We start from the raw sequence: 12826 nt of genomic DNA on the forward strand, positions 1-12826 counted from the left end.
CTTCAGCATTACTGGTTGGGGCATAGACTTGGATAACTGTGATATTGAATGGTTTGCCTTGGAAATGAACAGAGATCATTCTATCGTTTTTGAGATTGCATCCAAGTACTGCATTTCGGACTCTTGTTGACCGTGATGGCTACTCCATTTCTTCTAAGGAATTCCTGCCCACAGTAGTAGATATAATGGTCATCTGAGTTAAATTCACCCATTCCAGTTCATTTTAGTTCACTGATTCCTAGAATGTCGTCGTTCACTCTTGCCATCTCCTGTTTGACCACTTCCAATTTGCCTCGATTCATGGACCTAACATTCCAGGTTCCTATGCAATATTGCTCTTTACAGCATCAGACTTTGCTTCTATCACCAGTCACATCCACAACTGGGTATTGTTTTTGTTTTGGCTCTATCCCTTCATTCTTTCTGGAGTTATTTCTCCACTGATCTCCAGTAGCATATTGGGCACCTACCACCCTTATGGCAGAAAGTGAAGAGGAACTAAAAAACCTCTTGATGAAAGTGAAAGAGGAGAGTGAAAAAGTTAGCTTAAAGCTCAACATTCAGGAAACGAAAATCATGGCATCCGGTCCCATCACTTCATGGGAAATAGATGGGGAAAAAGTGGAAACAGTGTCAGACTTTATTTTTTTGGGCTCCAAAATCACTGCAGATGGTGATTGCAGCCATGAAATTAAAAGATGCTTACTCCTTGGAAGGAAAGTTATGACCAACCTGGATAGCATATTGAAAAGCAGAAACATTACTTTGCCAACAAAGTTCTGTCTAGTCAAGGCTATGGTTTTTCCCTTGGTCATGTATGGATGTTAGAGTTGGTTTGTGAAGAAAGCTGAGAGCTGAATAATTGATGCTTTTGAACTGTGGTGTTGGAGAAGACTCTTGAAAGTCCCTTGGACTGCAAGGAGATCCAACCAGTCCTTTCCAAAGGAGATCTGTCCTGAGTGTTCATTGGAAGGACTGATGTTGAAGCTGAAACTCCAAAACTTTGTCCACCTCATGCGAAGAGTTAACTCATTGGAAAGACTCTGATGCTGGGAGGGATTGGGGGCAGGAAGAGAAGGGGCTGACAGAGGATGAGATGGCTGGATGGCATCACCAACTTGATGGACGTAAGTTTGAGTAAACTCCGGGAGTTGGTGATGGGCAGGGAGGCCTGGAGTGCTGTGATTCATGGGGTCGCAAGGAGTTGGACACGACTGAGCAACTGAACTGAACTGATACTTATAGCAAATTGCCGGGAGCCAGCACGGGAGATCCCACTCATGACAAGGTCATGCGGAGGAGACTGGACAAGCAAGGTGGATCAGTACTCGAGGGACTCCCTGGACCTGCTCTATCATCTACCCCAAACCAAAATCTGTCTGTCTACTGTTTACTATATTATGCCTTTCACCAACTCTTCTGACATTAACAGGGACCTATCCCCAACCACCTTTCTCTGGAGAAAATCAGCTTAGGGCTCTAGTTGATAAGTCTCCTGAGCATGAAAGGAGCATTTCAATTCAAACCCTCCTGTTAGCATTCTAGCTTGCTTGGCAGGTTTATCCAGACTCTTCCAACTATGCATATGATTGTTCACAAACCATGACACTGGGAAGCCTACCATTCTAAAAATATAGAACCCTTCGAGGGGTGAAAAAGTTTTATTAAAATAATAGTGGTGAAGGGTTTCATTGTTAAGCCAATGCTTGCTGCCAAGTTCCCATATCCCTTATCCATTGTGTGCCTGGGAGTGCATTAGTTAATATAGTTGGAATGTAAGAAAAACAAGTAGTAGCCTTGGTATTAACCACATCAGACCTTTGAGCTAGTAAGTTCTTTTTTTGTTGTAACCCACTGCACCTTTGCTCCATGAGAATGTAATTCTGTTTAGTACTTTCTGAGGCTGACACAGATTAGAGGTATAAAGAAAAAACACTTTAAGGGAAAACAAGTTTTCTGGTTGATCAACCTTTATTAAAAAAGGGTCATAAAATGTCAACAGGCCTCCAAGGCCAGAAGATAATGTACACAACATAGGACCCTTGTTTATGGGAAAGGTATGCAGAAAAAATCCTGGTTTCGATAAGGGCAAAACTGCTGGAATGTTTGAGCTGACTCTGCATGACCTTGCATCTTTCATTTTCCTGTATGTACAAGTCAGGGTATAAAAGCTCTTTTTGAAAATAAAGTTACGGGCCTCGCTCACTGAAGCTTGGTCTCCCCGTGTCATTCATTTGTTCGCCAACGCCGTTCATCCTGAGGGTATTCCTGGACTCTGCTGAGGCTGGACCCCAGCAGGAAATGTATTATTAGCTTTTACATTATAGATCTTTGGATTTCCTTGCTTGTTACAAAATTAGCTGTATTAAAATTGATGAAAAAATTTAATTTCAGTACTAAATTTTTCTTAACATATCCAATAGCATCTAATATAATAAACATTCTATAAATATTTGTGGAAGGAGAGATGGGGTTTAAATATCTTTCATAGGGAGAAAAAGATAACTATTAAATCATTAATGGTATGGTGAAACATTGCAGAACCTCTGCATGATCAGTTTGAGGAAGAGAGACTTGATCAGGTTGGCAAAATAAAATAGGAAAAAGTGAAAAAGGCAAAGTAAAATAAACAATAGGCTCCAATGGAAGAGATAAGGTCAATAATGCAGTTTCTCTGATAAATGTAAATATGTTGAATTTACCTATTAAATGAAAAAAGTCTTTAATGTTGGGTGTAAAAACTGACCTAGGTGTTATTCACCTAACTCAGCTAGATGTTGTGTAGCTTTCAAACACATAAAACAAACTGAACACTTAACAAATATCATCAAAATATCTTAGAATACACTTAGCAAGGTAAGTGAAAGATGTGTATGGATAAAAGCTATAAAACTTTAGTGAGTGTATTAGTTTTCTACTGCTTCAGTAACAAATAGCCAGAAACTTAGTGTCTTCTTCTTGTTGTTGTTCAGTCACTCAGTCATGCCCTACTCTTTGTGACCCCATGGACTGCAGCATGCCAGGCTTCTCTGTCCTTCACCATCTCCTGGCGCTTGCTCAAACTCATTCCATTGAGTCAGCAATGCCATCCAACCATCTCAGCCTCTGTTGTCCTCTTTCCCTCCTCCTTTCATTCTTTCCCAGCAACAAGGTCTTGTCTAATGAGTTGGCTCTTTGCATCAGGTGGCCAAAGGATTGGAGCTTCAGCATCAGTCCTTCCAATGAATATTCAGGAATGATTTCCTTAAGGATGGACTGGTTGGATCTCCTTGCAGTCCAAGGACTCTTGTCAAGAGTCTTCTCCAATACCACAGTTCAAAGCATCAGTTCTTCAGTGCTCAGACTTCATTATGGTCCAATTCTCACATCCATACATGTCTACTGGAAAAACCATAGCTTTGACTAGATGGACTTTTGTTGGCAAAGTAATGTCTGCCTTTTAATATGCTATTTAGGCAATCACAGTTTTTCTTCCAAGGAGCAAGCGTCTTTTAATTTCATGGCTGCAGTCACCATTTGCAGTGATTTTTGGAGCCCAAGAAAATAAAGATTTAATAGTGTCTTAACCAACCCTAATTTATTAACAGTTCTGTGAGATTGGTCGCTGGTCTAAAGTCACGGTGTCAGCAGGGCTGCCAGTGCATTCTTTCAGGAGACCTAGGGGCAAATCCCCAACATTTTGCTCAGTCAGATATTGGAGGAATTCGGTTCTGAGATTGTAGGACAAAGAGCTCTATTTCCTTGGTGCTGCCAGCAGGGAGCCATCCTTAGTTCCCACAGACCTCTCTGAGTCCTTGAAGATATTCCATAATATTTCAGAAGCAGCAATGAATGGTGGAGTTTTTATCTTGCTTTGAATCTCTCCTCTGATTAGATTGGGCTACCCTATATAATCCAAGATGTGATTTTGTTTCTTCCCTCCAAAAAGAGTGGCCTTTGTAAAAATCTCACCCTTGACTTGCAAAGCAGCTAATTAATACTTCTCCTTACACAAGTGGTAAATTCGTTGGATGAAAACTTATTTTAAGGCAACTGTCATGTTTATTAACAATGTGTGTGTGTGTGTGTGTATGTGTGTGTGTGACAGTCACTCAGTCGTGTCTGACTCTGTGACCCCATTAACTGTAGACCACCAGGCTTCCCTGTCCATGGAATTCTCCAGGCAATACTGGAATGGACTGCCATTCCCTTCGGCAGAGGATCTTCCTGACCCAGGGATTGAACCCTGGTCTCCTGCATCTCAGGCAGCTTCTTTACCACTTGAGCTACAGGGAAATCCTTATTATTAACAATTAATATGTTTAAAATTGTCATCTGAGTTAAATTCACCCATTCCAGTTCAATTTAGTTCGCTGATTCCTAAAATGTTGATGTTCACTCTTGCCACCTCCTGTTTGACCACTTCCAATTTGCCTTGATTCATGGACCTAACATTCCAGGTTCCTTTGCAGTATTACTCTTTACAGCATCAGACCTTGCTTCCATCTCCAGTCACATCCACAACTGGGTGTTGTTTTTGCTTTGGCTCCGTCTCTTCATTCTTTCTGGAGTTAGTTCTCCACTGATCTTGAGTAGCATATTGGGCACCTACTGACCTGGGGGGTGACCTTTCAGTGTTCTATCTTTTTTTCCTTTTCATCAGGTTTTCAAGGCAAGAATACTGAAGTGGTTTGCCATTCCCTTCTCCAGTGGACCACATTCTGTCAGACCTCTCCACCATGACCCGCCCGTCTTGGGTGGCCCTACACGGCATGGCTCATAGTTTCATTGAGTTAGACAAGGCTGTGGTCCATGTGGTTAGACTGGTTAGCTTTCTGTGATTGTGGTTTTCAGTCTGTCTGCCCTCTGATGGGGAGAAGGCAATGGCAACCCACTCCAGTACTCTTGCCTCGAAAATCCCATGGATGGAGGAGCCTGGTAGGCTGCAGTCCATGGGGTCGCTAAGAGTAGGGCACAACTGAGAGATTTCACTTTCACTTTTCACTTTCATGCATTGGAGAAGGAAATGGCAACTCACTCCAGTATTCTTGCCTGGAGAATCCCAGGGACGGAGGAGCCTAGTGGGCTGCCGTCTATGGGGTTGCAAAGTCTGACACGATGACTGAAGCGACTTAGCAGCAGCAGCAGCAGCAGCCCTCTGATGGAGAAAGATAAGAGGCTTATGGAAGTTTCCTGATGGGAGAGACTGACTGAGGGGGAAACTAGGTCTTGTTCTGATGGGCGGGGCCATGCTTAGTAAATCTTTAATCCAATTTTCCACTGATGAGTAGAGCTGTGTTCCCTCCCTGCTATTTACCTGGGGCCAAACTATGGTGGGGGCTTCCCTGGTGACGTCCTCTGCAGACGCAGAGGTTAAAGCGTCTGCCTGCAATGTGGGAGACCTGGGTTTGATCCCTGGGTCGGGAAGATCCCCTGGAGAAGGAAATGGCAACCCACTCCAGTATTCTTGCCTGGAGAATCCCATGGACGGAGGAGCCTGGTGGGCTACAGTCCATGGGTCGCAAAGAGTCAGACAGGACTGAGAGACTTCACTTTCACTTTCACTTTCAAACTATGGTGGAGGTAATGAAGATAATGGTGACCTCCTTCAAAACATCGCATGCATGTACTGCTACACTCAGTGCCCCCAACCCTGCAGGAGGCCACCACCGACCCACGCCTCCACTGGAGACTCCTGGACACTCACAGGCAAGTCTGGGTCAGTCTGTTGCACTCAATATGCCAACAAATCTGGAAAACTCAGCAGTGGCCACAGGACTGGAAAAGGTCAGTTTTCATTCCATCCCAAAGAAATCCAATGCCAATGAATGCTCAAACTTCCGCACAATTGCACTCATCTCAATCAGTCAGTCAGTCAGTCAGTTCAGTTGCTCAGTCATGTCCAACTCTTTGCAAACCCATGAATTGCAGCACGCCAGGCCTCCCTGTCCATCACCAACTCCCAGAGTTCACTCAAACTCATGTCCCTCGAGTTGGTGATGCCATCCAGCCATCTCATCCTCTGTCGTACCCTTTTCCTCCTGCCCCCAGTCCCTCCCAGCATCAGAGTCTTTTCCAATGAGTAAACTCTTCGCATGAGGTGGCCAAAGTACTGGAGTTTCAGCTTTAGCATTATTCCTTCCAAAGAACACCCAGGACTGATCTCCTTTAGAATGGACTGGTTGGATCTCCTTGCACTCATCTCACATGCTAGTAAAGTAATGCTCAAAATTCTCCAAGCTAGGCTTCAACAAAACGTGAACCAAGAACTTCCAGATGTTCAAGCTGGTTTTAGAAAAGGCAGAAGAACCAGAAATCAAATTGCCAACATCTGCTGGATCATCAAAAAAGCAAGAGAGTTCCAGAAAAACATCTATTTCTGCTTTATTGACTATGCCAAAGCCTTTGACTGTATGGATCACAATCAACTGTGGAAAATTCTGAAAGAGATGGGAATACCAAACCACCTGACCTGCCTCATGAGATATCTGTATGCAGGTCAGGAAGCAACAGTTAGAACTAGACATGGAACAACAGACTGGTTCCAAATCAGGAAAGGAGTACATCAAGGCTGTATACTGCCATCCTGCTTATTTAACTTATATGCAGAGTACATTATGAGAAATGCTGGACTGGATGAAGCTCAAGCTGGAATCAAGATTGCTGGGAGAAATATCAATAAGCTCAGATATGCAAATAACATCACCCTTATGGCAGAAAGTGAAGAACTAAAGTGCCTCCTGATGAAAACGAAAGAGGAGAGTGAAAAAGTTGGCTTAAAGTTCAACATTCAGAAAACGAAGATCATGGCATCTGGTCCCATCACTTCATGGGAAATAGATGGGAAAACAGTGGAAACAGTGGCTGACTTTATTTTTCTGGGCTCCAAAATCACTGCAGATGCTGATTGCAGCCATGAAATTAAAAGATGCTTACTCCTTGGAAGGACAGCTATGACCAACCTAGACAGCATGTTAAAAAGCAGAGACGTTCCTTTGCCAACAAAGGTCTAGTCAAAGCTATGGTTTTCCCAGTAGTCATGTATGGATGTAAGAGTTGGACTGTAAGGAAAGCAGAGAGCCAAAGAATTGATGCTTTTGAACTGTGGTGTTGGGGAAGACTCTTGAGTCCCTTAGACTGCAAGGAGATCCAACCAGTGCATCCTAAAGGAGATCAGTCCTGAATATTCATCGGAAGGACTAATGCTGAAGCTGAAGCTCCAATACTCTGGCCACCTGATGTGAAGAACTGACTCATTGGGAAAAACCTGATGTTGGGAAAGATTGAAGGTGAGAGGAGACGACAGAAAATGAGATGGCTGGATGGCATCACCGACTCAATGAACATGAGTTTGAGTGGACTTCAGGAGTTGGTGATGGACAGAGAGACCTGGCGTGCTGCAGTCCATGGGGTCGCAGAGTCAGACACGACTGAGAGACTGAACTGATGTCTAAAATGTATCCTACTTATACATTCTTGGAAATAAAAGTCATCAGTGTTTAATCCCTAGCACCAAAGTAATAACTGGAATAATCTCAGAAGTCATTCTGAACATTCAGTAAATTAAACGTCAGCTATGGGTATCTCTGCAGTCTGTCTTTACCTTTCTTACTTTTTCTAGCCAAGACACATTTTCTAAGATATTGCATGCAATGACACGCTTTCCGTGACGTCTCAAGAGGGCGGCCCACCTTCCGGACACGGGTTAGGAGGAAGTGGCCAATAAGGGTTCCGGGAGGCACAGCCCGAGCCTGCAGCTTTCCAGAAGAGGAGACCACGCTCCAGTCAACACTTGCCGGGCATAAAGCCCCAGCGACTAGTGTAACCCGCGCGATGCTGCCTCATTTCCGCCCACTTACAGCCAAAAACCCAAACAGCCAGCGGCGCATACCCGGAGGGCGCGAAGGCGTGCCCGCGCATGCGCATCGCAGAGACCAATGGGCGAGGCGGAGGGTGGGGCTGGGCGGGCAGAGAGGAGAGCGTCAGTTGGACGAGAAGAGCCACGCCCACCACGCAACGTCTATGCGCACGCGCAGAGCGCCAGCTCCTGGTATTTTAGACGAGTCTGCTGTCGCCCTGTTCAAATCGTGTCAGGACGTTGAACGTGGAGGATTGGAGTGTTCGTTTGGGGAAGAACAGTGAACCTATCTTCGTCCTTAGCTTCTACAGGAAGGCGTGCGTTGGGCCTTTCTCTCATTGAGTGAGGCGTCGACGGCCTGTGGTGGGTCTTCAGGTGACAGGGTGCTCCCGCCAGTACCTCAGGACGTGTGTGTCCCCGGGCCTGCGTGAGCTCCGCGGGTGGGGGATGGAAGGTGGCCTGGCGGGAAGGCCGGCCGCAGGCGGCGCCACTGCCTGGAGGCCAGGAGGTTGATTTTCTCCTCGACCCGGGGCCGCCCTCGCGACTCATTCCGGAACTTAACTTTTTTTTCTTTTTGCGTTTGTTTTTAGGAACTGAGTTTCTGGCAAGGGATACTCGTAGAAGAGTTAGCTGCCGGCCGAGATGTCCAGCTACGTGAACGACCTGTGGCCGGGTTCGCCGCCCAAGGCCTCGCCCTCGTCCTCGCGGTCGGGCCCGTGCAGCCGGCCGTCGTCGGCCTCCGGGAGCCGCTCTTCGTCCCGTTCCAGCGTCTCGAGCCGGTCTTGGTCCCGGAGCCGCAGCCCGCCCGGGCGGAGGAGCCGCTCCCGGTCTCGCTCCCGAAGGCGCCACCAGAGGAGGTACCGGCGCTACTCGCGCTCTTACTCGCGGAGCCACTCGCGTTCCCGCAGCCGCCGGTACAGGGAGAGGCACTCCGGCTCCACCCGGACGACCTACCGGTCCCGCAGCCGCTCCCGCGGCCGCTTGTATTACCGTAGGGCCTACGCCATCGCGCGAGGCCGCCGCTACTACGGCTTCGGCCGCACCGTCTACCCCGAGGAGCGCAGAAGCTGGAGGGGGCGATCCCGGAGCAGGTCGCGAAGCCCAACCCCCTTTCGCTTGAGCGAGAAAGGTGAGTCGTTGGAGAGGCCTTCGGGGAAAGAGGAAGGCCCCCAGCGGGTTAATAGTTAAGACTCCAGTACGGTTGGCATCCAGTTTTAAAATGGACCATTTTCTTTCCCCCTAGGGCTTAGCACCGTGCGTGTTAAATGGCTCTGTGGAGGGCAGTTGTGGGTGGACCAGCTCTCAAAATGCTGCTGATTTATTGACCGAGCTTTTGATTATTGGTGGCTCAGGCGGTAAAGCGTCTGTCTCCAATACGGGAGACCTGGATTCGATCCCTGGGTCTGGAAGATCCCCTGAGGAAGGAAATGGCAATCCACTCCAGTACTATTGCCTGGAAAATCCCATGGACAGAGGAGCCTGATAGGCTACAGTCCATGGGGTCGCAAAGAGTCGGACACGACTGAGCGACCTCACTTTTCCTTTCCTTTGATTATTGAGGGAAGCTTACTTTTCTGAACAAAAGAGGTAGAATTCTCTTTACCTAAATAGAAATATATTTTATACGTGGAGATACTGTTTAAATATCTTTATATTACTAGTGTAAGAACACTTTGTGATTTTGAGTTTTTTTGGAGAAATGATACCAGATAAATGAACATTTTGTGCTTCTTTTCGTAGATCGAATGGAGCTGTTAGAAATAGCCAAAGCCAATGCAGCAAAAGCCTTAGGAACAGCCAACTTTGACTTGCCAGCTAGTCTCAGAAGTGTTTCTGTATCTAAAGAAAGAAACCAGGAAACAGGTGTACTGAATAATGGTGCAAAGTCTGAGGTAAGTATTTTGTTTATTTTAAAAATAAACAATCTTCAAACTTCATCTCTAAACTTAATATTAAAATAAATAAGGTCTTCAGAAGACTACTACCAGAAAGAGCTGATTATCCATTTTGATTCCATTTACCCTAGACTGTTTCTTGGAATGGCTAGCTAATATAAATAACAGACCTGACAATATTAGATAGTGTCTTTCCCATGAAAGTGGGAGACTAATGACCTTTATTTTCAATTGCCATAATCCTGATTACTTCCATAATTGTAGCTGGTACTTTAAGTTTCTCTAGCTAGTTTTTTATAGAGTATCTGTAATTTTCATTTGCAGGGTTATGTTCCCACAGCTTCTGTACTCAACATACAGTATAGTTTATCTGCTTTATTTCTGTCTTATAGAAATCATGAATGTGGTCTCCAGACATTGATGAAGAAAGTCTGTTGGTAATTGATACATGCGCAAAAGCATCAGAGGTTAAACTAATTTGAAGTCTATGTTGACACACTGAAAGCTTAGTGTTTTGTTGGTAGATTCCGATGCATGCTAGAATTTGGGACAAGCACCATTTGGATAAGATAACTAAAGACAATTTTTAAATGAAAGTGTACTTTGTAATGGCGGGGCATCTGATACAGATGTCCCTTTGATAATATATGCAATATATTCCAGATGTTTTGAGAGATTACAGAAGAAGAGGCCTGCTTCATTTGCAGATAAGTTTATTATAATTCTCCAGAAATGTGCAGCATAAAATGCATAGCTTTAAAGGTTTACAATAATTAGGAATTGATACATTCAGTTAACATGAGAACGATGGGTTATCTATCATGCAGACCCAGATGTGGGTTTGCCTAAGCATTGGTGGTGGACAAATAAGAGTTGAGTTGATTTTTCAGGTGATTAGGTACCCAACTGGATGGGCAAATGCCTTAGTTCTTTTGAAACTAGGTATTTTTTGGTATAATTTTATTTTCACAGTTACTTGAATTTAGATCAGAGGGATACATACAATACTGCTTTATGGAGAAAGGTATCTTAAATCATTGAATCAATTTTATGGGAAAAACTTAACAAAAGTACTATGTTATTTTAGGATGTTGACTGGTTAGATCAAACTCGATTTATGTCTCTGCAAGTAAATTTATAATACAATTGGACTACTTTTTATACCTACAAGGGTATGACTTCTAAAATTTACTTTCTTTTACCTGTCTAGCTATCGGACAAGTTAACAGAAGATGGAACAAAAAATGCCAATGAAAAGTCTTATCAGCAAAAAAGCATCACTTTTAGCTCTAACGTAAGTATATCTAAGCATTGATCACTCAAAAACTAGACTTGGAATGTATTTCTGTTGGGGGCTTTTATTTTTGTTGGCTTACTTGTGATATGAGGCCTACTAAGCCACTAAATAGAATTCTTAATACTTTTTTTGTGTGGTCCTCATAAGTGACCAATAGGTTCTTACTCTAATATGCACATTCTCAGTTTTAGCGTTTTCCCCTTTTAACTGTTCCCTTTGTCCTTTTTGATTGTTGAAATATTTTAAAATCTAAGAATATCCTGTGATTAGAATAATCAGCTAAAGGCTTAATAAAACTATCTTAATATCTCCCTATTGCAGTATGTCTTGCATGTATCTGATTTTCCCCACTAGTGTCTTGGCTTAACAGTTTGATGGAATTAAGTTGCAAGTGAGGTCCATGGCTTTGCATTTGGTTGGTGTCTTTTATTTAATGTGATAGTTTAAATATATAATGTATGTGTTTGGGAAGCTAACTTAATAATTTGTTCTCTTTCAGAATTCTGTAGCAAAGCCTATGCTTCAGAAATCAGCTAAAGCTATTGCTGAAGAGAATTCTTCAGGATCCCCAAAAATAGATAAGAAGAAAAGTCCATATGGACTGTGGATACCTGTCTAAAAAAAGCCAGCTGCTAAGGTTGCCTGAAATGCACTTTTTTTTGCAAGTTTGTGTTTCTAGCATTATTCCATTCTTGTGAACCATTTAGTGGTGGTGTTGCAATTACAAATGACAACACAAAAATATGTAAATACCTAATTTAAATAATGATTTAGATTTCTCTTGCAGATGGGAGATAGCACAAATGGACCACAGGTTACACACAGGTGGGATTCTTGTATATTTACACTTGTAAATATTTTATATAATACGGATCTGTTATGTAGAAGTGAAATTTTTAAAAGCAAACAGTAATTGAACTGTTTGTGTTGTAAACATTTTGTTAATAAATTTTTAAAAATTATTTTAGTCTCTCTTGATTTTGTATATTTTACATAATGGGTTTTTATTTAATGAAGAAGAATGAGGTAGTATCTCCTTTAAAACCTTCCTGCTCCCAGATCCAAATCCATGGATTGATACCATAGGGCTCAGTGACCTTACCTGGGAGTTCGTGAGAAATGTTGAACCTCAAGTCTCTACCCCAGATCTGAATTAGAAATTGAATCACAACCGTGTTCCCCGTTGATGTAGATACTCATTAAAATCTGAAAAGTTTGGCCTTAAAGACTTAATATTAGCATAGTGTTGTCCTGAACTGAGCACCAGGGCAGGAAACTCACAGAGGTTGAAGTGGAATTGCTCAATGAGCTAGAAAATCAGAGGCTTTAGTTGCATTTATTTTTTTCCATCATGTTTTAATATTCATTGATTTGAAATTCTTGAATGCTTCTTACTATAGCTGAGAAGGAACTTAACTAAGCATGTAAAAAATTTAAAATGAGTGTTACACTCAAGATCTGGACAGTTGGTTTAAACATTAGCTACAGACTTTGTAATTTTGCCTGTTAATGTAGTGGATACCAGAACTTAGAAAGATTTTAAGCCATTTTTAAATGGTCTCTCCAAGCATTTGACTAATTGCATAAATGTTTGAATTTAAATGTAAGATGTGAGCTTAAAAAGATAGTGAAGATCCTCAAGTGGGATGTAATACTGTATTAACTAAAGCTGTGCTATCCAGTATTTACATACACCTCCCATTAAGACAGCCACTAGGCCCATGTGTGCTTTTGACTATGTTGGAAGTTGGCTAGAATCACTGAGGAACTGAATTTTTTTGTTGATACAATATATTA

The 12826-nt window shown here is 43.1% G+C and overlaps 1 protein-coding gene across 5 annotated transcripts; it reads left to right on the top strand.

The window, feature by feature from the left end:
- Nucleotides 1-8063: 8063 nt before the first annotated feature.
- On the top strand, nt 8064-11905 carry RSRP1 (arginine and serine rich protein 1). Of its 5 annotated transcripts, none has more exons than XR_008198943.1 (5): nt 8064-8200; nt 8428-8966; nt 9578-9729; nt 10125-10199; nt 10396-10903. XR_008198943.1 is itself a non-coding variant. In XM_052635597.1 (5 exons), the coding sequence occupies exons 2-5, from the start codon at nt 8480-8482 to the stop codon at nt 11646-11648; spliced, it is 843 nt and encodes a 280-aa protein (XP_052491557.1). In that variant the 5' UTR covers nt 8064-8212; nt 8428-8479; the 3' UTR covers nt 11649-11905. The 5 variants fall into 5 exon arrangements, 4 of the variants coding, with proteins under 4 accessions (XP_052491557.1, XP_052491556.1, XP_052491558.1 ...); XM_052635597.1 differs by lacking the exons at nt 10125-10199; nt 10396-10903 and adding exons at nt 10943-11026; nt 11529-11905 and having other exon boundaries at nt 8064-8212; XM_052635596.1 differs by lacking the exons at nt 10125-10199; nt 10396-10903 and adding exons at nt 10943-11026; nt 11529-11905.
- Nucleotides 11906-12826: the final 921 nt, after the last annotated feature.

This window comes from Budorcas taxicolor, chromosome 2 (assembly GCF_023091745.1).
Source record: "Budorcas taxicolor isolate Tak-1 chromosome 2, Takin1.1, whole genome shotgun sequence".
Classification (NCBI taxonomy): domain Eukaryota; kingdom Metazoa; phylum Chordata; class Mammalia; order Artiodactyla; family Bovidae; genus Budorcas; species Budorcas taxicolor.